The sequence below is a fragment of the Pseudonaja textilis genome, chromosome 3, assembly GCF_049901715.1.
Source record: "Pseudonaja textilis isolate UNSWEBS1 chromosome 3, rPseTex1.2, whole genome shotgun sequence".
Lineage (NCBI taxonomy): Eukaryota > Metazoa > Chordata > Lepidosauria > Squamata > Elapidae > Pseudonaja > Pseudonaja textilis.
Window position 1 is genome coordinate 200,314,074 of NC_141992.1, and position 22,125 is coordinate 200,336,198.

The following is a 22,125-nucleotide window of genomic DNA, read 5'->3' on the forward strand; positions in this document are numbered from 1 at the left end:
AAGGAAACGTGTTAAAACACACGAAGAACAGCTGCAGGAACTGGGCATCGGCCAGTCTAGAGAAAAAGGGCTGGGGGAGGACACGACAGCAGCCTTCCGGTATTTGAGGGGCTGCCCCAAAGAAGAGGAGGGACTCAGCTTATTCTCCAAAGCCCCTGAAGGCAGGACAAGAAACAAGGGCTGGTAACTCATCAAGGAGAGAAGCAAACCTGGAACTAGGGAGGAACGTACTGGCAATGAGAACAATGAACCAGTGGAACTGCTTGCCACCAGAAGTTGCGGGTACTCCATCCCTGGAGGTTTTTGAGAAGGGACTGGACGTCCAGTTGTCTGGAATGCTACAGGGTCTCCTGCTTGAGCAGGGGGCTGGACTAGATGACCTCCAAGGTCTCTCTCTCTTCCAGCTCTATTCTGATTGATCGATTGAAATGGTAGCAAAACAGGCAGATTCACAGGATTCTGCTGTAACAATATGCCCTAAATATGAAATATTTCTGGTCCCTAAATCCTTCTGCAAATCATGTACAAAGAGCTGCACAAACACACACACACACACCGGGGAATACCTGTGTCTTTGATGTCATGGAAAACCTGAGGCTGGCCATTGCAGAGCAGCTTCCCTCCAAGTTTGAGATACTCCGTCGAGCTGACCGTGAAAACCTCCAGATTGACAGGCTGCTGCTCTCCAGCCGAGTCACCCTCGTCCCCGTCTTCTTCGCCGTCTTCTTCGCCCTCCGCTCTCCTGGACACTTCCTGCACAAGGCCACGCGGGGCCCGCTCTTATCCGCAGATCGGGACAAGCCGCCTCCCTCCAAGACAAGGCTGCTCAGGGCGGCCACGGGCACCGCCAAAGCTCTGCTGACCATGCCGGGCGGCAGAGCCTCCCGACCTCCAGCACGGAGCCCTCCTACCTGCAGGCCAGCACTGAAGTCCATCAAAATCCGCTGCTTGGAAAACTCGTTCCGGGCCTGGACGCAGATCAGGCTGATGGCCCGGAGCCTGGCCTCCTTCTCGCGCTGCAAGGAAGAGATCTGGACGAGGGAAGTGTTAGGAACAACAAGGTTACCTAACGAAGTTTGGGTAAAATAATATATATAAACTATGACAGTAAGTGTAAGTGTGTGTCACTTTAAACTGCAAAGCATGTAATTTTGGGTGCGGTTGTGAACCACCATAAGAGGGAGCAAGAGAACCTGCTGGATTGCTGTCGATTGCTGGATTGATGGTTTGCTAACTGCGTGTTCCCTGCTGCTGAGTTTTTGAACGTCGAAGGAAGAAAGACTTCTTCATATCTCTACTGCGAGGAGATATATTACTGGACTGATATTTGTAAGTTTACTGACCTCTTTTTCGACACTGGACTTTGCAACTGAATAATCCCCAGATGGACTGAATTAGTGAATGATATATGGACTATTTTTTGACTATGCTAAAAACTCTTACTGGAATAAACTATTTAACTAGCACGGTGCATCTGTTTTACTGAGTGTAAGCTACAAAAACGTTTATCTCATGGCCTGACTGCCGTGCAGATTCTGCTAGGGTGTATCCCTAACAGGAAGGCAGGGGGAGAAACTGGGCACGCCCATCCCCTGGGAGGCATACCTCCACGGGCGGGGGGGCTTTTAACATCCATCTCCTGAGGGCTGGAAGGCGAGGGGGAGCTTACTTGGAACTCCTTCTCCAAGATGTCATGTCTCTGAAGCCAGACGGACTCTGCGGCTGCACTTTCCTTCCTCGCTGGCTGTACAGAAAGAGGGTCGCTGGTCGCTGGGCACAGAATTCTTGGGTGGGGCTCAGGAAGTGCATTTCTCTTGGGGAGGTAAAAGACACCCCCCCACACACACGAAGATGAGCTGCATTCGTGGTCCACCTCAGAGATTCACCCCACCCCCCGCACCCCTTCCGGCTTGAAGTGGGAGCTGAGGGGCCCTGAGGGGCGACAGGAGGGAGAGCCAGCCGGGAACTGGGGGCCGAGGAGCAAACCCCCGTTTCTATTCGTAGCTCGGAGAGCCAAGTCGGCTGCATGCTGACCCCGGACGGAGGGGCAGGCGGGGACTACCTGTTGCTGCTGCAGCTGATCGTACAGGTGCTTCTTCTCCGCCTCTGCCTGAGTTCTCTGATGCTCCAACTCTTGCAGCTCCTCTTCCAGGGGACGGATCTGGTCTTGTAAGTGGAGGTCCCTGCGGCGTTTGGGGGGCAGGGATGTTTCGAGAGCCGCCTGGCTGAACGGCTGAATTCTGCTTTAGGGGCTTCTCAGCCCCCTTCCCCTCTCCTTTTAGGGCACCCTGTGCTCAGCCAGCAACGGAGGCTCAGCCGCAGAAGGGTGCCCCCCCCCCCCCAGGGAAATAGGCCTTTTTCCCCCTTGAAAATGTTTCGCTTCTCCAGTCCTCAGAAAGTTCAGCTTTCCAAATCCAGTTCAGCTTCTTGGAGGAAAAGTGAAACACTTTCAAGGGGGAAAACCAAGCAAAGTCCAGTTGGAAAAGCCCCCTTCGCAAGAAAGCATGAAGTGGGTGGGGGAGACCCCCGTAGACGGGAGGCCCCGTTTCCTGCTCTCACCCCAACGGCAGCTTTACGCCCCGAGAGCAACGTTTGACGTGAAGTACCCGGGGGGGGGGGGAGAAAGAAGGCTGAGGGGGTCTTCCCTCCCCCCCTCCCTGCTGGAGCCCCTGCCCGGGGAAGAGGGAGGCGCCACCTGATGATGTCACTGATGCTGAAGCTGTCCGTCTTGGTGCAGACGAAGGCCAGGCTCCCATAGAGGCCGTCCATAAACAGCTGCCGGCGGAAGTTGGCACTCAGCAGCTCTTTGGCCGTCTTGTCGTCCACGGCTCGCGTGATGCTGGCAGTCACCCACACGGCACTGCACTCCTTCAGGTACTGGGGGGGTGGGGGGGGGAGAAACAGGGAAGCTGTTGCTCCAGGATGCCCGGCCTTCCAGCCCCTCGGCCACCCCCAAATTAGCCACAGGCGACCCTCCATTTACAACAGACTGTTTAGTGATCATTCAAAGTTGCGAGGGCACTGAAAAAAGGGGGCTTAGGACTGTTTTTTTTTTAACCCAACTGTTGCAAAATTCCACAGGGTCCCCTGACCCAAATTCAGGCAATTGGCAACTGACTCGTACTTACGACATGTCCTGGGGTCACGTGATCCCCCTTTTGCGACCTCCTGGCAAGCCAAGTCAACGAGGAACCAAGATTCACTGAACAACTGTGTTACTAAGCTTACAGTTGCATTGATTTACTTAACAACTGTGGTCGTAAGTGGGGTAAAACTCACTTAGCAAACGTCTTACTTAGCAACGGAACTTTTGGTCTCCATTGTGGTGGTAAGTCAAGGACTGCCTGTCGCGTAACCCTTGCAAGGCTGCCCAAGGAACGGAAGGCCCCACAGCCTCTGCCCAGAACTGAAGCGCTCTGGCGACAAAGAAGCGGATGGCCCCAGAGCAGAGGGAGGAAGGCGCCTACCTCTCGGGCCATCGTGTCCCGAGCCGCGTTGGAGTCCCGGGTCCCAGGCAGGTCCACCAGCACCGCTCCCGTCCTCAGGACCTCAGCCGTGGCCACCCGGATCCTCACACACTTCACGATGGGCCAGAACTCCCCGCCTTTCATCTCACGCAAGTTGTCGGTACGAGAATCGATGAACTTCTCGATTTCCACGCGGAAGTCGGCAGCCTAGAAAGCCGGCCAGTCAGCCGGGACGTGAGACTTTTTTTTGAAGGCCTCCGGATTTAGCTTAAGAACCGTTCGAACGCTTCCGTACAACGGCACCCTTTTTTTATGCGTGTCCCAGCCGGGACACGGCTCAGGAACCACCGTAGTGGCTCTGGTGGGACTCAGGTGAAGGAGGAAGCCCCAGGCCTCCCGCCCAGTTGGCTCCCTCGGAGAAAGCCTGGGATCCTTCTGGAGCCGCTGCTGAGGGTCGGCTGCAGGGCCGAGACCCTTCCGCGGAGCTCCCCGAAGCCCAGGGCTGTTTCCCCAAGTGGTGCTCCGAGGCCCAGCCCTGCCCCGTGTCATTTCATCGCCCCTCTCTCTCTCTCTCTAGGAAACGCTGGGAGAGGCCAATGGGGACTTGGGGGGAGGGTGGTTCCCCAGGAGCGCCTCTCCACCCCACAGGCCACCAGAGAGGCGCCCTAGAAGCGCTTGGGGGCTGTCAGGCCCAGGCAGCCCATCCAGAGCTCTGGTGGCAACCTGGCAGCTGCCCGTTTCTTGCCAGCATTCGGCCCGGAGCGGGCCGAATGCTGGCAACGCAGGCTTCTGCCAGGGTTACCTGCCAGCTCTGGATGGGGCTGCCCTGCTCTGGGCTTTCGTAGATCAGCGGGCGCTGGCCGTGAGCCATTCCCCACCTCCCCTTCGCTTTGGGTCTGGAATACTGTCCCTGAGCCTGGCTGGGGCTGCCATTGAGGGCCTTCCGGGGCTTCAGTCGATACGGGAAAGTGACTTTTGCCACCCGACCTCTTTGCTGAAAAGCCTTTTTCTCCGGATGCCTTTTCAATGGAGTCTTTTCACCTTTTGGCTCTTTCCTCTCAACCCCTTAGAATCGGCTGGACTGAGAGGGGCGCTGAAGTCACGGCCGCAAGCAGGCAAGAAACCAAAGTCCAAAGTCCAGCCCAAAGTCCCGCGTCTTCTTCCTTGCTGCCCCCCCCCAACGCCACTTGGGCAGGGGAGCCCCGGCAAGCTCCGCTTACCGTCTCGGCAGAAATGTGCTTGACCGTCCCGAGGTGTTGGGTCACCCCCAGAGGGTCCTCCAGCTTGTCCAGCTCGTCCACTCTCCCGTAGACGGCCTTTACCCGGCTGTAGGCAGCCCCGGCTTCCGTCTTGCGATCCGGGCAGCGCTTCCTCAGGATGCCGGCTTTGTCTTTCATGTCCTCCAGGAGGGCCGCCAGCTCCTGCTCCCACTCCTGGGGGGGGGAGGGGGGGTCAGAGGAACACGAGAGGAAAAGGGCTCCAGGAGGTCCTCTCTGCAGCCAGGTCACCCCGTGGCCTGGCCCTGCCCAATGGAGCCCGGCAGCGCCTACCTCCCGGGAGAGGAACTCCACCTCGGCTTCGTACGGGCTGCCCCCTGCGGCCCTGGAGATCTCCACGACCACCGCGGTGCAGGCTCTCATGGCCGAGGTGGGCAGCATGGCCTCCTCGTCCAGCAGGGCGTTGAGCAAGCAGCTCTTGCCGGCCCCCGTGTTCCCCACCACGGCTATGTGGGTCTGGGGCATCTTGGTCGCCGTCTGGAGGGCAGCAATCTGGTCCCTTGGAGGAGGGGAGGACAAGGGAGCATCCAGCAATGCCCTGGCACCCAGCGCCTCCCCCGCCCTCCCCCCTCACTCTCTCCCCTGTCCAGCTCAGAGCTTCCCCAGCGTGGCCCCTTTAATTGGCTAGAAGCCGCTTTAAGGCAGGTGCCCTTCAACTCCCAGAATTGAACCTGGCTGGCTGGGGAATTCTAGCGCAGGTTTAGAACTGGGCCGCACACGGGGCGGGCATTTGCGTGAGAGTAGCGTGCGCCCACTGCTGGTGCAAATGAAGCTGTACGCTCTTGCACGCCTGCCACTCCCACAAAACCGTCCCCTCCCCCACCCTTTAACCTGGAAATAAGGAGGAATTTTCTGACAGGGAGAACAATCAACCCCTGGAACTGAAGTTGCCCTCGGAGGTTGTGGGAGCTTCATCATCCCAGGAGGCTTTCAAGAAAGAAGCCATCAGTCAGGAAGGGTGCAGGGTCTCCTGCTTGTGTGTGCGGGTTGGACTAGATGACCTATAATGTCCCTTCTGAGTTATCTGTTACCCTCCCTACTGGTCTGCCAAGCCGGAAAGTCTGGGGCCCGCTATTGCCGAGAGAGTGAGCTGGGGGCGTGGGGGTGTATAGGCGGCTTTCATAAACAGTGAGAGGAAGTACCTCCACTTCTCCACGTGGGCCTGGTCAAGGCCTTCCACCGCAGTCAGGGCCTGGAGGATTTCTGCCAGCACCGACTGGCACTCCTGCAGCTGGAAGGCCACGTCTTGCTCGGAGGACGCCCACTCGGCCAGGCTGCGGCCCTCCGCTCTTCCACGGAGGCAGCGGCTGTGGGACTCGGTCTGAGCAGGAGGGTCTCTGGGGAGGGGGGCCCTTTCCTCGGCCTCGGGGGGTGCAGGAGACGAGAAGGCGGCGGCCACGTGCAGGCACTCTGCATCCGAAGGCTCGCCCAGCCCAGCCTCCTCCGACTGGCAGGGGGCGCCAGGCTCTCGCCCTCCGAAGTCCGCCGGGGGCCAAGGTCCTTCGGGCTGCTCGTCTGCCGAGGTCTTGGGGTCGTGCGAATGCCGGCAGACGGAGGGAGGCAGCGGAGAAGAGGATGCGGGATACGAGAGGGGGGGCCAGGGCTGCTTCTTCGCTTCCTGGAAGCCTTGAGAGCGGAGCCCGGGGTCTGCCAAGGGACTCCGTGCCAGGGGGGACCCATCACCCCGCCAGGGCATGGCACCGCGAGCTCCTGGGTCCCCTGGGAAGCAGCCCGATGTGCCCGGGATCCCCGGGGCTTCCTGGGAGGCCTGGTGGGGGCCAGCCTGCCCCACCCCAGGCAGCTCAGGCCCGCAAAGGTCCTTCCCCGGAGGGGAGCCCCTCTCGCCAGCCTGGGAGGGGCAGAGAGGGGAGAGGGGGGAGGACGCGGCCCCCACAGGTGGCAGTGGCGGCGGTGGCTCGTCTTCCTGCATGGGCTCTTCCTTCACCAGGGGCCCAGTGGAGCCCTCGGCAGGAGCCGGGCCAGGGGGAGGGCAGGAAGGACCCTCTCCAGGGCTGCCCCCCGCCAGTGCAGAGGCCCCCGGGGCTCTTCCCGAGGGGGGAGGGGGCTCCTTTGCCTGCAGTCTTGGTCATCAGGTTCTCCGTCGCTCGGCTCCGTTTTCAGGGGGGGGTCCCAACGCCCCACGCTTGGCTGCAGGAAGGTTTTGCTGCTGGATCCCCCCGGGGACGGCGGTGGGGAGGGCTCCCTCGGGGCACTTTCCATACGGCCTGTGGGAATATTTTTAAAAATGGAGGGAAAAGTCCGGTTTAAGGCAAAGCGTCTCCCTCCCCTTCCTCCGTCTCCCCCCGGCTGGAAATGGACCAGCAAGCGAAGGCCAGGCTGTTCCTCCATGGGAAATCCCCCCGCAGCCCCCCCCCCTCCAGGACCAGCCCTGAACAGACGAAGCAGCCCCTGGAGACCCCCCCCCAAAGACCAAGGGTCCCAGTCCTCTTTCCCTGGGGGAGGGGGGTTCTCTTTGGGGGAGGAGGCCGTGAACTTCTTGACTACTCTCCCGTTTTTCTGGCTCCAGAGATTCTCCCCAGCCCACCCACCCTTTTCAAGCAGGGGGTCTCTCCAAGCACGGCCACTTTACGCCTCGGGGGCTCCTAACTCCCAGCCTTCTGGGACTGGAGTCTTCAGGGGGCCAAAGGTCTGCTGGGCGCCCCTCCTTGAAACTCTGCGGGGCTCTTGGGGGGTTCAGGGCCTCCTCCTCCTCCTCACGATCCCCCCATCCAGCACCCAGCTGAGCAGGAAGCGGCCGCCGATGGGCGAGGAAGCAGCAATGCCCCACCGAGGGAGGGAGGGGAGCCGAGGCACAGGCAGCCCACTAGACCCCTTGCTGTACGGATGAGGTTGCTTAGCCTGGTAATGAGATGTCTGCAAGCAGGGAAGCTAGCCCAGGGAACTGCCCCCTCCCCCCCAATTCCCAATCTAGCGGTTCTTCCCTGAGCTACGCGTCCGTTTGGCACCAGGACCACCTTTAAAGCTTAAGAAAGAGAGGAAAGACAAGTCAGATTTCGCTGGTTTGTTTGAGGGGGGTCACGTATTCCACGTCAAAGCCCATCCTTCTACGAAGCCAAGCAGGCCTTTTGCTGGGGGAAGCAATTATGGTCACAAGTGGTGACAGACGTTAAGTGAGATATTTAATGAATGTGCCGGTTAATTTGAGCAAAGGCCTCCCAAGTCCTCTCCCACTGCCCCCCAAACCCCCCGAGCCCCTCCCTCCCACCCCTGCGGGCCCGAGGCTGAAATCCCCTCCTCCTCCTCCTCCTCCTCCCTCACCTGTGGAAGGTCCCTGGAGCCCTCCTGCAGGCCGGGGGTCCCTGGGCTGGGGGGGGGAGGGGGCTGCCTCCCGTGTCATTTTCTGCCAATTCCTTAGCGGAGCCTGCGCAGTGCCCGGCGAAATCGCGCTGAGAAGGACGGCCGCTTACCGGAGGCAGCCCCAGGGCCCCAGCAGGAGGGCTCCGGAGCCCTTCCACAGGTGCGCGTGTGTGAGGGGGGGCCCAGCCGGGTGAGGCCTGGGGGGTCCCTTTGGGGCAGGGTGGGAGGCTGGGGGGGGGTCTTCCTTTGCTGCAGTGGGTCGCAAGGGCAAATGCCCGGAGCGGTAGCTTTCGGGGGGGATGGGTGGACCTGTTGTAACTGAATAGCCGCTCAGTGACCGGTCATCTCTCCCAGATGACCTGTCAAGAAAGGGCCACTAAAGGGTCTTTCTAACCACCCCTGCTCCTCCTTCTGTGAGCCCACACTGAGGAAGGGGCTCCCCGACTGCAGCTGCTGCTTCGCCCGGCCTCTGCCCCGCCCTGCCCAGAAAGGCCGTTGGGCGGCTCCCCCTCCCTCTGGAAGCAGCCCCAGGGCCCCCGGAGAGAGGCCAAGGCGGCTGCTGGGCCGCCTGTCCCTGCCCCCTCCCTGCTCGGGAGGGCAGTCCTTGACTTACAGCAGCTCACTTAGTGACCGTTTGAAGGGACAATAGCAGTGGACAAAGGGACTGGTGGCAGTGCTTTTCTCCCTCACCCTCATCTCAGGACCCTCCTCCTGGTCCCACCACCCACCCTGGGCCCCAGGCAAGTCCCTCCTCCTACTCAGGGCAGCTGCAGCGTCCAGGGGCTCCCATGGTCGTCAGTTGGGACTTTCGGACAAGCCAAGTGGATGGGGAAGCCGGATTCACTTAACGACCGGGCTACTAACTCAACCACTGCAGTGATTCACTTAACGGCATTGGCAAGGAAGGTCGTCAGATGGGGCCAAACCCACTTAAGCACTGGCTCACTTAGCAACCGAAGTTTGGTGCTCAATTATGGTTGCAAGTGAAGGCGTCCCTGTGCTTTCCGACGGCCTTCTGGGCTTCACCTGTTCCGGTGCAGCATCTGCCGGAGGTGGGAGACGACAGGAACCGGGTTCAGGGGTAAATGAACCAGAGGGGACGGCAGACGCGCCCTTCCCAGACCCCAGGGCTGGGCAGCGAAGACCTTACCTGGGTCAGGAGAGCCTCCAGGGCTGCCTTGGGCCGGCACCCCCCTCCGACTGGCCTCAGCTGCCTTCTCCGGGGGGCTCCCAGGATCCTCTTGGCATGCAGAGCCACCAGGCCCACTTCCTCCGCCCGGATCTCCACGCTGCAGCCGATGGCCGGGAGCCTCCTGCTCAAGCGGACTGAACTCCGGCCGGGGGTCCCTTGCGGCAGCCGGGCTGTCTTCCGGCCACGGCACGGCCACGTCCAGAAGTATCTCCGGGTGTTCATCGGAGCCATAGTACCAGTCGGCTTCCGAGAGGGAGCCAGAGCCTTCGGAGCAGCTGTCCAGCGCTTGGTCCAAATTGCTCCAGTGTGGACTGGGAGAAGGTTCGTAGCTTTGGGAACTGGCGGTGATGTCCAAGGAGGAAGGGGTGTCCCACTCCTCTTCCCAAGGCCCCTCCCCCAGCGCTGCATGTGGCGACTCGGCAGGAGAGCTGCTGCCCGCGTCCCCCAGCGCTGAGCCCACCTCCATGGAGAAGGGCTCCTCCTCAAAGTAGTAGAAGCCTTCCTGCCCGGGGGCCCCCGAGCCTTTGCTCTCCTCCTCCTTGGTGGAGGAGCCGGACGCGGCTGGCCGGCCTCCAGGGGACACGGGTGCACCTTCAGAGATGTGGGCAGCCTCCGCTTCCTCCCCTTTGGGTGAGCCGGGCCCATCACCGCCGGGGCTTTCCCTGGGGCCTCCTGCGCCCCTCCCTTCCGCCTGGCCGTCGATCCCCTTCGCGGCTGCAGTTTCTGAAGGCGGGGCTTCTTCGGCTGCCCCCGCCCTTTCAGGTGCATGGGAGTCAATGTTGCTTTTGAAGTAATTTCTCACTATCCGAGCAAGAGCTTCTCCGCTTCGTTCCGTGGGGTCGGAGCACAGAGGGACTCGGTTTCTGCACTGATCCAGGAAATTCTCTATTGTTTTGCCAAATTGCTCGACGCTCTCCTTCAGATGAGGAGGAGGAGGAGGAGGCGCCGCCACAGGAGGAGCCGCTGGGTCACTCCCAGGGCCCCGAACAGAAGCAAAGTCCTCCCGGCAGAGCTTCTTTGGGTGACAGGCAGCGCCTTCCCAATCCAAGTCCCCATTTGGAGGCCTTTTCCTAGGCGGAGAGCGGTTTGGCTTCTCTTCTTCGCAGGGCTCCGAGCACCCGAAGCCTCCTCTGTGCCCTGCAGAGGCCTCTGGGTCCTTGCCCAGCCGGCAGGCACTTTCTGGGGCCAGCAGCCTGTTGGCGTCCTCAGGCACCATCCGGGCCTTCTGAGCATATCCACCTTTCCCTGACTGGGGACTGCTGGACGCCTCTCTTGCCAGAGGCCCTTTAACGGCTTCTCCAAGAGGTGAAGCCACAGTTACCGTGCCTGGCGGCCCCGGAAGCCTGCCAGCCACAGGCCGGCTCCCTTGGACCAAGTCCCGACTGGCCTCTTCGGGGAAGCCCTTCCAGGCAACCCTGCCGTCTTCTGCTGGTTCTGAAGCGGAGTCCAAAGGGGGCTTTTCAGGCTGACCGGCCAGGTGGACAGGATCCGGCTCCATCTCCTCCCCACCTGCTCCCACCGGTGCTTCGGATGCTCTTTTCCGGCTCTTTCCTGAACGGGGGGGCTCCTCGGCCTCTGTCCCTGTGGTGGAAGACGCAGCCCCCTTTCCAGGACTGCCTTGGTCGCAACGGGAGGAGGGTTGGCCCTCCAGGCTCATCTCCGCGCCCTTCGGTGGCCCAGCCCTGGTCTCTAGCACGGCCAGGTCAGCTGGTCTTCCGGTGGCTGATTCCTCAGTCGGTTCCCTAAAGGCTTCCCTGCTCTCGGTCGCATTAGCTGCCTGTTCCACTGGGTCGAACCGGGAGGCGTCCCTTCCTCCGTGAAGATCCTCCGTCTTGGAAGGACCGAACTGGGCCGGCTCTCCTTTTTCCGCTTCAGGCGCAGGAACCTGCCCACGGAGCCCATTATCCCCATCAGAGTCGTCCGTTGGCTCCACCGGGAGGTTGACAGCAACATCCCCAGGCTGTAGCAGGCCAAGGCCTGGAAGGGGGAGCCCAGGGCTGCCTCCTGCCTCAGCAATCTGGGCAGAACCACCCCGCTCCTCAGGAAGGAGGACATCTGGCCCAGGTTCTCCTGGAACAGGCAGGCTGATCCGTTCAACAGGGGCTTCTGGTTCCTCCGAAGCTCTGTCTCGGATCAGAGGGTCTTCCAGACGAAGCAATGTTCCCCCAACGTCGTCGGCTCCTTGGGATGCCCCTTCCAAACAAATTTCCAGCCTCTCAGGCTCCACAGTGTCAGGCTTCAGTTCTTGGAGATCAGCCTTTACAAGACGTTGATTCATCACACAGGAAGAACCGCTGGAGAAGGCACTACAAGGCCCACTCAACGCCCCCACCTGCCTGGGACTTGGATCCAAACCCCGCTTGGTGACAGCCGAAGGAGCGTTTGCCACAGGACTTGCCTCTCCTTCCTCCTCCTCCTCCTCCTCTCCCATGATGGTCTTCACTCTGCCTTCTTCACTCAGACCTGTAAACCGTTCATCCTTGGTGACATACTGACAACTCGAAAGGTGGCTACTCTCAGACACCGATCTCTCTGCTGCTTCATGTTGGCTGTTCGAAGAAGGTAGTTGTGTGCCCGCAAGTGAACAGTCACCTAAGTGGGGAATTCTCCCCTCTTCAAGGCCCCCTCCAGAGGAATCACCTTTTCTACCTGCCGAGCCCCAAAAGGACTGCTCTGGGCTGGGGCTTCTCGCGAGGGAGGCATCCGCAGCAGCAGCAGCCGAAGAGCCCTCCGCTCCCTCCTGCCCTACAAGGCACGTGGGGTCTTTCTCCAGGCCACCCTCAGCCTCTCGGTGCTGCTCGGCTGCATCTTCGTTGGCGGCGGCGGCTGCTGCTGCTGAGGTGCTGACGGTGCTTCTCCTCCACTCCGATTCTTCCTCCCTGGGTGGATCCTTGGAGTCACCCTGGAGTCGCCTCTCACTGCCGCTTTTGTAACCGGGTGGTCCCCCTCCAGAGAGCCCAACCACGGGAACACCAGTCACTCCCAGGGAAGGATCGTGGCTTCCACTCGCCTCAGCTCCATCCTGTAGCCTGGAATCAGCCGCCACCTCACTCGAGTTGTTGCTGGACTCGGCACTTCTGGGGGTCTCAGGTTCCCGTTTTCCCTCCATCGCAGACCCTTCCCCCACTTGATCTTCAAAGAGGATCCTGGTGCTCTGGAAGAGGCCTTGCTCAGAAACCACTTCGCCCAAATTCTCGGGAGGTTCGGGAGCTGAAGTTTCCAAGGCCCCTGCGAGCACCTTGTTTCCGCTCACCACAAGGGGCCTTGCTTGCAGCAATTCCGTTCCAAGAGCCCCTCCTCCTGCTCCTTCACGAGGCTCCGGCAGGTCTTTGGAATGGAGGTTTCCGTCTGCTGTGTCGGAAGCTCCCCTCCAGTCCTTGGGCTTATCTCCTTGGTAGAACCTGCCCTTGGACTGCTGCCAAGGACCGGGGTCTCTGGCTGTTTCTGCACCAGCATCGCCCTGGCCTCCCAGGCCTTGGAGTCAGCACCCTCGGCGCCCGGCTCCTGGCTTGCACCCAGTGCCTTGAAAGACTCTGCTGCGGCTACTTCCATCTCTCCATCAGTCTGCCTTCCCATTTCTGCACAAAGGTCCCCCATGCTGGCCTTCTCGCAAACGCCTTCGGCCTCTGCTGGAATCGCAGAACCCATCGCTGGCTCAAGTTCTCTACCACCAAGATGGCCATCCGGGCCTTCTAAGGCCTCACCTGTCGGAGGTTCCATTTCCACCGCTTCACTGGCTGCAGCCTTTTGCGGAGAAGCCACCGCGAGGTCCACACCACCACGCGATGAATGCCTTGAAGGCAAAAGTGGGCTTCTCCTCTCAGAGTCCAGTGTCTCCTGGCTCAAGATTTGGGTGGAAGAATCGCTCATCGGCTCTTCCCCAGGAGGAAAATGGATCTCAGCCGTTCTCTTGGCGGAGTCATGTTGCTGAATGTGTCCCACCTCAGAAACCTGGCTTTCCGCAGAGGGACCGACTGGCCCGCTTTCCGCTCCCTCTGCCTCCGCTGGGTGCTTCTCCATCAGGTTCTCTTCGCGCTCCTCCACGGAGCCCCTCCTTACCTGAGCACGGCTCCCGGCCAGTTCAGCCACTTCCATTTCTTCCACTGGGCTCTCTGGCTCTGAAGCAAACGATTCCCCCAGACAAGCGGTTTCTTCCATGCTTGGGCAAAGATCCACCTGGGCCTGTTCCTCACCCGCTTCGCTAAGAGCTGGAGACTCTGGGCCAGAAACAGACTGAGCACAACCAGACTCGCCTTCCGTCTCCGTGGGAAAGACGGGCGTGAGCTGCAGCGTTTCCTCCCAGGGTCCAGAGGCCTCTGCTGCTTTGGGGGAGCCATCACGATCAGCCGCTTCGGATGCCTCTGAACAGGTGGGGCCGGGAAGGAGCGGAGGCACGCAGCCTCCCTCGGGATCACTTCCGGCAGCCTCGTGTGGAGGCCACCCTTGCGGAGGAGGCGTGTCACACTCCACGGTACTCTCACTGCTGCAGAGAGAAACGGAGTCGCCGGATTCTGGACTTTCCTGAGGAGGAGGAGGAGGAGACCCAGTGGCCGCAAAAGAGTTCTCGTCGGGAAGTGTGTAATCTGGTGAAGCGGAACGGAGAACTTGGGAGGCCCGTCTGCTCGGAGCACTTAATGGAGGACAAGGTGAGGAAGGAAAGCTGCTTTTCTCGGATGCCTTCTCAGACGTACGTGGGGAAGAGGAGGAAAGCGCTGGGCTTGGTGGTGGGGCCGGAGCATCCTGGGGGCCATGCTGTGTGGTAGAGTTTACCAGAGGGGCCCGGCCTGGCAGCACCCCTGCTAGTGCCATCTGAGGAGGAGAAACGTTGCCCGCAAGTGCCAAGTTCGGGTTGCCTGGAGGTGAAACTCCTGCAGAAACCAAGTCGGGACCCTGCAGGAAAAAAGAAAAGAGAGAGATCAGCAACGAACGCCCTCCACCTCTTCCGGACCTTCAGGGCAAAGGGAGGCCTCCCACCTAGGAGTCCCCAAATTTGTCACGCTCTCCTTCGCCTGCCAAATTAGCCCCTTTTACACGGGCTGCAACCGAAGCTCTCGGGCTCAGCCCCACCAGGTGGCTAGTTTGGAAAGGATCCCACCCGCCCGGCCTCCTACACCGGGGGCTCCAACCTTGGCCCCTTTAAGCCTGGAGGACGTCAACTCCCAGAACTCCAGCTCCAAGGCTGGAGACACCTGAATCAAAATGGCCTCCAACTCAGCATGCCGGCTGGGGAATTCTGGGAGATGAAGTCCTCCAGGCTTAAGGTTGCCAGGGTGGGAGACCCCTGTCCTACACGGGTGGAACTCCACTTCCCACACTTAACAGACAGCATTAATGCCCATCAACATTCGAGAAGCGTTGGAGATGGAGGTCCACGCCTAGACTATGGTTCTATCCTAATTCTACTGTCAAGGGGGAAGGAATTTGCGAAAGGATAACAGAGGTAGAAGGGGACCTTGGAGACCCCTTGGAGACTCTGCTAGTCCAGGGGTCTCCAACCTTTCAGGGCAGGGGGGGGATGGTTTGGCACAAGCAGCGAGTGCACAGCTCCATTTGCGCAAGTGGCAGGGCACACACGGCCACCACTGCTCCCACAAATGGGGCCACGTGTGCTCAGCTGCACACACGCTCCCCCCCTGCGGCTTCTGCAGCCCAGTTCTGAACAGTAGTGGGCTGCAGCCCTTGGGGTTGGGTACCCCTGTTCTAGTCCAACCTCTGCTCAAGTAGCAGGAGAGCCGACACCATTCCGGACAAACGGTTGTCGAATCTCTTCTTGAAAACTTCCAGCTTTCCAGAGCATTCAAAGCTCCTAGAGGCGAGTTGTTCCAATGGTTAACTGTTCTCAGGGTCAGAAAATTCCTCCTCAGTTCCTTGAGGAGTTTCCATCCGTTGCTTCTTCTCCTGCCTTCTGGTGCTTTGGGGAACCGGGGGACCCCCTCTTCTTTGGGGCAACCCCCTGAGATATCGGAAGACTGCTATCATGTCCCCCCTAGTCCTTCTTTTCACTAGACTAGACATGCCCAATTCCTGCAACTGTTCTTCACGCATTTTAGCCTCCAGTTCCCTAATCATCTTTGTGGCGTTTGCAGTAGACCATCTCTCCTGTGCCTGCCCAGTTTTTTTCTCTCTGCAGAGCAGAGAGACTGCAGAGGAAAGGATTACAAGAGAACAAGCAGGCACACACACAATGGGGAATCCACCAGGCTTTGCATGCCTGGGGCTGCAGGCGCCGTTGTATGCCTGCTTAGAATCCCTTCCTCTCCATTAATTGTAAATGCAAACATTATTAGCTCCCTTCTTGTTAATTATCCCAGTTCCAACAGATCTGCTGGTCTCAATTGTGGCCACTAAATGAGGACCACCTATATCAGATGTATGACCACTGACTCCTGAAGATCTTAGGCAGGGCTAGAACTCACTGTCTCCTGTTCTCCAGCCTGGCATCTCAACTACTAGAGCAAACTGGCTCTTTCCTGTCAACGCAACTCTATTTGTTGTGTCTACAGGAGATTGTTGTGGTTTCTTCAACGTGTTCAAGGGAAATAACGGGTTTCGTTTGATTCAGGAATTCAGCCGTTAGCGGAAAACACACATTTGCCTTTCTCACTTTCAACGGTTGGGGGAAATCTCTCCCGTCTGCATAAACGCTCCGCATCTGGCCAGGAGAGCAATCGCAATGCTCAAACTGAAAAGAAAAAAAGAAAAAGGGTTACTAGTGTTTTTTCCCCTCACGAGTTAAACGATACGAGTTTTGAAAAAGAAAAGAATAAAGAAAAGTGGCGAGTGAAGATGAGAAGAGAAAGAAGCACAAGTGGCAGCTTCCAGTCTTCTTTGCAGCAATTACCAACCAGCCATTTTGGCTCCTGAGGCGCCTGCAAGAAATCCTCCCAGGCCAGAGAAGCGCCAGCGGCCCCATCGCCCAGCAACCCTGAACGGCTACAGAGATTCCTTTCTGGGGTACAAACCGATCTAATGTCCTCTCTTTTCAAGGTTGCTCCCATGATTCCTTTCTTCCCCTGTAATACCCCTTTACGATGATCAATTCGGTTTTTCCTCCCATTTTCAGCAAAAGGTCCATAAAAGGTTTTCAGTCACTGATAAATGTTCTTGTTGTCTTTTCCCTAATCAAACGGGTCATAAAGATAAAAATCTGGAATGAAGGCTCATGGGGTGTTTTTTGTCCTGCGGTTCCGAAGGTTTCTTTTAGCTTTGAAATAACGATGATCTAGGCGTGGTTTAAGAAAGTGCAGCTTTAAGCCCACCCCGTGTCCTTAAACCATCCCCTATGGCTGTGAGTTTGATGACTTTTCCATGGTTCCCAGTCGCCCGAAGTCGTGACTTGGCTGCAAATCCTGCGGTCTCCTCATGAGAAGCCGCTTTCCAGAGCACAAGTGGCCAATCTCTTCGCCTCCCTTATCCAGGAGTCTCTGCCGGTCTGGTCTTGGGGCTCGGCCACCGGAACTCCCTGCAAAGTCACCCTCCCTCCTTCAGACACAGCCTAGTCCACCGCTGTCCCCCCACCCCGGGAGGCAAGAATGATACTTCTAGGGAAGATTCCTAGCCAGCTGGAGGTCTCTTTTTGAAGAGGGTGGCATCCACACGGAGAACAGGGCTGGATGCAGAATCCAGACTGGCAAAATCTCTTTGGAGCACGGAGACCATGAGATAAATCACGTGCGCTCCGCACAGCAGCTCCTTGGGGGAGTATTTCACCTTTGCGACAGATGTTTATCAAATGAGCGTAAAGATTTGGAGCAATAGGATTTATTCTACTGGAATAAACAGGAAAAAGAGGTTCAAAGGGATGATTTTGGAAAGTTAAAAATAGGCTAAACGGCCAGATGGATTTTGAAATGAGAATTTGTTATTAAATATAACAATTCTTCCTGTGGGGAACATTTGATTGTTCTGGTTTGCTGGAAAGATAACGCAATAAAAAGGGACTTTGAATGTTTGACACCAGAAGGAATCAGGAATCAAACATTAAAGGAGAAGAAAATTGAAATATCGATTCAAAATGGAACAAAATATTTTAACGAGAGGCTTTTATGAAGATTTGGACCGAGAAATATTGGGCCAGTGTGGCTTTGGACCAGTCTACTCAGTGCGAAGAGGCCAGCAGTTTGGGGAGTGGTCTCAAGCTGTCCACGCCCGTCAACCACACCCAGTGAGTGGGGTCAAGCTGACCACACACCCCCAGTCGGCCACACCCACCAGGTCCTCACCCCCCCCAGGTCAACCACAGCCATGATGCAGTCCTCAATGAAATTGAGTTTGACACCCCTGGTGTAGGGCCTCCTGCTTGGGTGGGGGGTTGGACTAGATGACCTACAAGGTCCCTTCCAATTCTGTTAATCTGAATCCTGAATTAATTTTAAGAATATTTAACAATATAGATAGATGGATGGTGGGCAAACACTGTGCAGAAGAAAAAATTATGCCAGATGAAGTTGGAATTGATCCGAATGTGGATTCAGCGGAGGCCGGCTGAGACCGCTGAAGACCCCGGGCCTCTCTCCTTCAGCCCCAGCACGGCTTCCACCGCCGAGGGCTGCCCCTGTGCTCAAAGGGCAGAGGTGGGGGGAGGTAACTGGCGGGGTGGGGAGTGAGTTCAAGAGGAGACAGAGCAGGCAGCCCCTCCCCTTACCAAGGCTCGGCCCTGGGAGACCAAGCGAGGGACAACAGGATGACAGAGCTGGAAGGGGAGATCTCATGCCATGTGTCATTCAAATAGGTGCCCGGGCTCTTCTTGAAAGCCTCCGGTGATGAAGCCCCCACGACTTCTGGTGGCAAGCTGTTCCACTGCTCAACTGTCCTCCCTGTTAGGAAGCTTCTCAGGTCAGCCCTGCTCTTCTTCGGGCAGCCCCTCGAACGCTGGAAGACTGTGATCGGGCCGCCCTTCCTCCTTCTTCCCACTGAACGGGACGTGCCCGGTTCCTGCAGCCGTTCTTCCCTTGTTTCAGCCTCCACGCCCCTCACCGTCCTTCGGGCCCTTCTCTGCACTCATCTCAACATCTAGACTGACTTGGATTGGCGTGGGGTCCTTGCCTAACGGCCAGCAGGATTTGGGTGATGACGGCATGTAGGGCGCAGCCATGTCATATTGCGCTTTCCGATGGCTTCGCTTGGTGACGGAAATCCCAATTCCTGTCATAGCTCAAGGACGGCCTGAGCAGCTGGTAGCATCCTGACCTGACAGGAAGGAACAAAAGGCCACCCAGACCGGCCGGCTCATCAAAAACACGGCAAGGTCAGGCTGCAATTTAGGCTCTGCGTCCCTCCATTCCTCATTTAGTGTTAGAAGCTGTTTGCAAATAAGATGGTTAATCACAACCATAAATCGTTTTCTGACCAATTGGTGCACTTATTGTGCAGGGAAAAGTCTTACCAGAAAATAAAAGGGAGAATTTGGCTGCCGTGTGTAGCTTCCCAGGAGGATGTTTGTCCCATCCGGATGGCCAAAAGTGACTGTATCTCCTTCGTGCAAATTTACTCTGCCTGCACACAAAACGATCGATTAGAAGAGTTTTTAGAATATACTTAAAGTTCAGGGGTTTTGTCACGAAGCTCCTCTTGCAACACAGACTCACAATTTGGCACGACTGTGCTGGATTTGGTATCACAACCGCCATTGATAAAAAGAACTATTAGTGGCTGACAGTCAACCAGGGCAGCCCTCCCAGCCGTTGTCCCTCCTCACGCTTCTCTGAAGCCGCTGCCCACACACACCTACCTTGGATGCGGATGTCGTTGACATACACGCCCGTCAGGCTGGAATCTACCAGAATGTATTCGCCGTCTGTCCGGATTATCCGCGCGTGGATACGGGAGATGTAACTGAGGTCTGTGGCAGGCAAGTTGAGGTGGCAGTCCACTACCCGGGTGTTACGGCCAAAGAGGGTGACGGCCTTGGAAAAGCTTGGGAGAAATAAACAAGTAAAGTGTCAGTCGGTTTCCTGCATGGTTCAGTTCTTGGCAACTTTTTAAGACTTGTGAACTTCAACTCCCCAAAGTCCCCAACTCTTAAAAAGTTGCCAAGTTTGGAGAACCTGCTTTAGAAGGCAGCCTCATTGAGGTCAGATGCGCGGATAGTTCAGGAATAGCCCAATCCTCACCAAGATGTTAAAAAGCAGGCAGAAAAACGGGAGACAAAACATCTAGCTGAGTTGTCATTTGAAAAACCCATTCTGGGAGAAACAGCGGAGAGGAAACAAGGAGCCGGAAAGGAATTCCGTGGATGACGGCAAGGCGATTCTCCCTCCTTTTTCTCACAGGGCTGGCAGAGTCCTCGCCCCAGAGCTCCTGAGCCAAGGCGGCTGTCAGCGGAGCAAAAGGCCAGCCAAAGGCAGAGGCAGCCGGGCACGAGGCCAGGGGAAGTGCGGACATCAGAGAGGGATGGTTGGAGAGAGAGAGGGAGAGACAGAGAGAGAGAGGGGCACTGGGATGAACGAGGCTTCTCTTCTGCGCCACCGTTTTCCTGAGAACTGAAGAAGGGAGCAATCATGATGGACACACGTGGATTCAATCGGAAAGACTGACAGGCAATGAGACTTTACGTAGGGGAGGAGGAGGAGGAGGAGGTGTGGAAAATTAAACCAACCATCTGACCTTTACGCCCAGGCAGTCCTCAGACTTTGACCACAATTCAGCCCAAAATGTATCTTGCTCAGTGAAACATTGGCTGAGTGAGTTTGCCCCATTTTTGGACCCCCTGGGACTCTGCCATGGTCATAAATACGGGTCAGTTGCCAAGCGGCTCAATTTTGATCCCCTGGCTGTGGGGATGCTGCAACGGTCATAAGTGTGAAAACTTTGTTCAGTGCCCTTGTGACTTTGAACGATCCCTAGAGGAAGGGCTGTATGCCACGCACTGCCTGCACCCTAAGCAGGGCTGCCTGCGGGGGAAATGGGGACAAGGAAGTGTGGAAGTCCCACCCTGCATGCCCAGGAGGGCCGGGGGGGCCTTTGGCCTCTCAGTGGCGTCCCGCTCTCTGGAGGGGCCCCTGACCACCAGGCCCGTCCTCCCTCAGGTGGAGACGTCACTTACTGGATAACCGGACTGACGCCGGGCACCGGAGCCCAGGAGCCTATGCTGCGCAGGTGACTCAGCCGCTGGCCCCCCGGCGGACGGGAGAGCGCCATCTCAGCCTCAGGAGAGGCCCCCTTCCTTCCACTCCAGCCAGGCAGGTTCACCCTGTCAATGGAGAACAAAAAAGAACCTTCTTAGACCCCCGGAGGGCGGATTCCTGCCTGCGGTGCGGGACGAAGCTCCTCGCTCGGGTGCCTGTAGAGGCCGCCCTGGAGCAAAGGAAGCTGCCCGGCCCAGAGCCCCCTCCTGCCCGCCACCTCCTCCCCCGGGCCCCAGCTGGGTTCTCGCAGGGATCAACGCCTGCCCCTGCCCACCGCTTTCCTGGGGAGGCAGGGTATGAGGGCCCGGGTTGGCCTGACTCTACAGAGGCCCCCCTCAGATGGGAGATGGCCCCATCAGGGCCGGGGACAGCTTGACTTTCCCAGGGAGGCTGTGCCGTGCCTCCTTGCCTGCCCCCGAGCCCTCCCAACTCCCCAGACTGTGGGGCCTGCAGCAGTTTCTCCCAGGTGGAGCTAAGGCAGCCTGCAGGTATACGCCAAGCCAGGTTTGGTCTCTTCGGCACCATGGAGTGAAAGAAGCCGCCATTTGATTCATCCACAAAGCCTGTTTGCTGTGCCAAGATCGAAACGATAGGATCCCTTAACTCAGCCCCCCCTCAAAAACTTGGCCACTTTAAGACTTGTGGACTTCAACGTAGCTGGCTGGAGAATTCTGGAAGTCCAAAAGTCTTAAAGTGGCTGACTTTGGAGACTTCTGCCTTAGCTGCTTATTTGCTTGGACGTCGGAGATTGTCCCTCAAATACCCAAACTCCCATTAACCGTTGGGCGAAAGATGCACACACACACACACACACACACACACACACACACACACCCATTCAAGAGGACTATTTCAATCAGCCGTCCCCAACCTTCCCGGCTCTGTGGACTGATAGTGGCGGCAGCAGCGGGGTGAGGGTGGATGGTTTTGCACGCCCGCCAACCACTTGCCCGGTCCAGTTCCCAAGAGACCACGGCCCGGTACCTTCCCGGTCATGGAACAGGGGTTGGGGATTTAAACGAACGAACAATAACTCTTGGGTTCAATTCAGCCCAGGGAAGAAGAGACAGACCCAAAGAAGGCCCTCCCTTCTATGGCTTATGTGTCCCAGTAAGATTTCCTGTCATTTTAACGACAGCAGCAGATGGACGAGAAGTAGGACAGCCACTTCCTCCTCCAGCATTGTAGTTACTAACAGGATACACGTTCCAACGGGTCCTTCTTTGTACTTCTGAACACACCCTTTACAAATGCCTTGTCTCCTCTGACTAGCTCCAGCCTCAGCTACTAAGAAGCCAGAAGACGTAGAGCATCAGCAAACGGAAATGGGCTGGAATTGGGCTCTCTCAGCTAGAAGTGCTACGGTCATTCTTACTACCCAAGAGGCAATGGAGGACCTGTCTGGCTTCCCTAGTCCAGGAGGAGGCAGGAAAGGGCAGCTCTTGGGTAAACAAACCGGGAATGTCGTTAGCTAAGTTTATGTTCTAATCACTGATGCAGAAGAATTCATTTTATGATCAAGTCCTACTTGAAATTAACGGATATAAGATTTGCTGCTGCTGAACTGAAGACTGGAATGGCAAATTTGGAAAGATTAAGGAAGAAAATATACTTGGACTTCATTGATCTCTTCGTACAAGGACCTCCAATACCAAGAGACGAAGTCAGGTTGCGACTCCAGGGGTTCTTTGATTTGTATCCCGAGCTTATTACCTTATGTGTAACTCCAGTCAGCGAACGTACAT

At 57.6% G+C, this 22,125-nt stretch overlaps 1 protein-coding gene across 1 annotated transcript in view; it reads right to left on the bottom strand.

Moving 5' to 3' along the window:
* The window catches only part of LOC113450613 (uncharacterized), a 42,385-nt gene that overhangs the window by 16,783 nt on the left and 3,477 nt on the right, over positions 1-22,125 (bottom strand). Inside the window, exons 2-17 of the mRNA XM_087928724.1 lie at positions 20,299-20,445; positions 18,985-19,169; positions 18,640-18,749; positions 15,859-15,936; positions 12,506-14,144; positions 9,213-12,464; positions 9,009-9,105; positions 5,887-6,789; positions 5,018-5,243; positions 4,688-4,900; positions 3,468-3,674; positions 2,696-2,877; positions 2,063-2,183; positions 1,670-1,813; positions 912-1,031; positions 567-753 (exon numbers count right to left, since the gene is read on the bottom strand). Coding sequence (XP_087784850.1) covers positions 567-753; positions 912-1,031; positions 1,670-1,813; positions 2,063-2,183; positions 2,696-2,877; positions 3,468-3,674; positions 4,688-4,900; positions 5,018-5,243; positions 5,887-6,789; positions 9,009-9,105; positions 9,213-12,464; positions 12,506-14,144; positions 15,859-15,936; positions 18,640-18,749; positions 18,985-19,169; positions 20,299-20,393 — 7,759 coding nt within the window. The 5' untranslated portion in view covers positions 20,394-20,445. The remainder of the gene's footprint in view (positions 1-566; positions 754-911; positions 1,032-1,669; positions 1,814-2,062; positions 2,184-2,695; positions 2,878-3,467; positions 3,675-4,687; positions 4,901-5,017; positions 5,244-5,886; positions 6,790-9,008; positions 9,106-9,212; positions 12,465-12,505; positions 14,145-15,858; positions 15,937-18,639; positions 18,750-18,984; positions 19,170-20,298; positions 20,446-22,125) is intronic.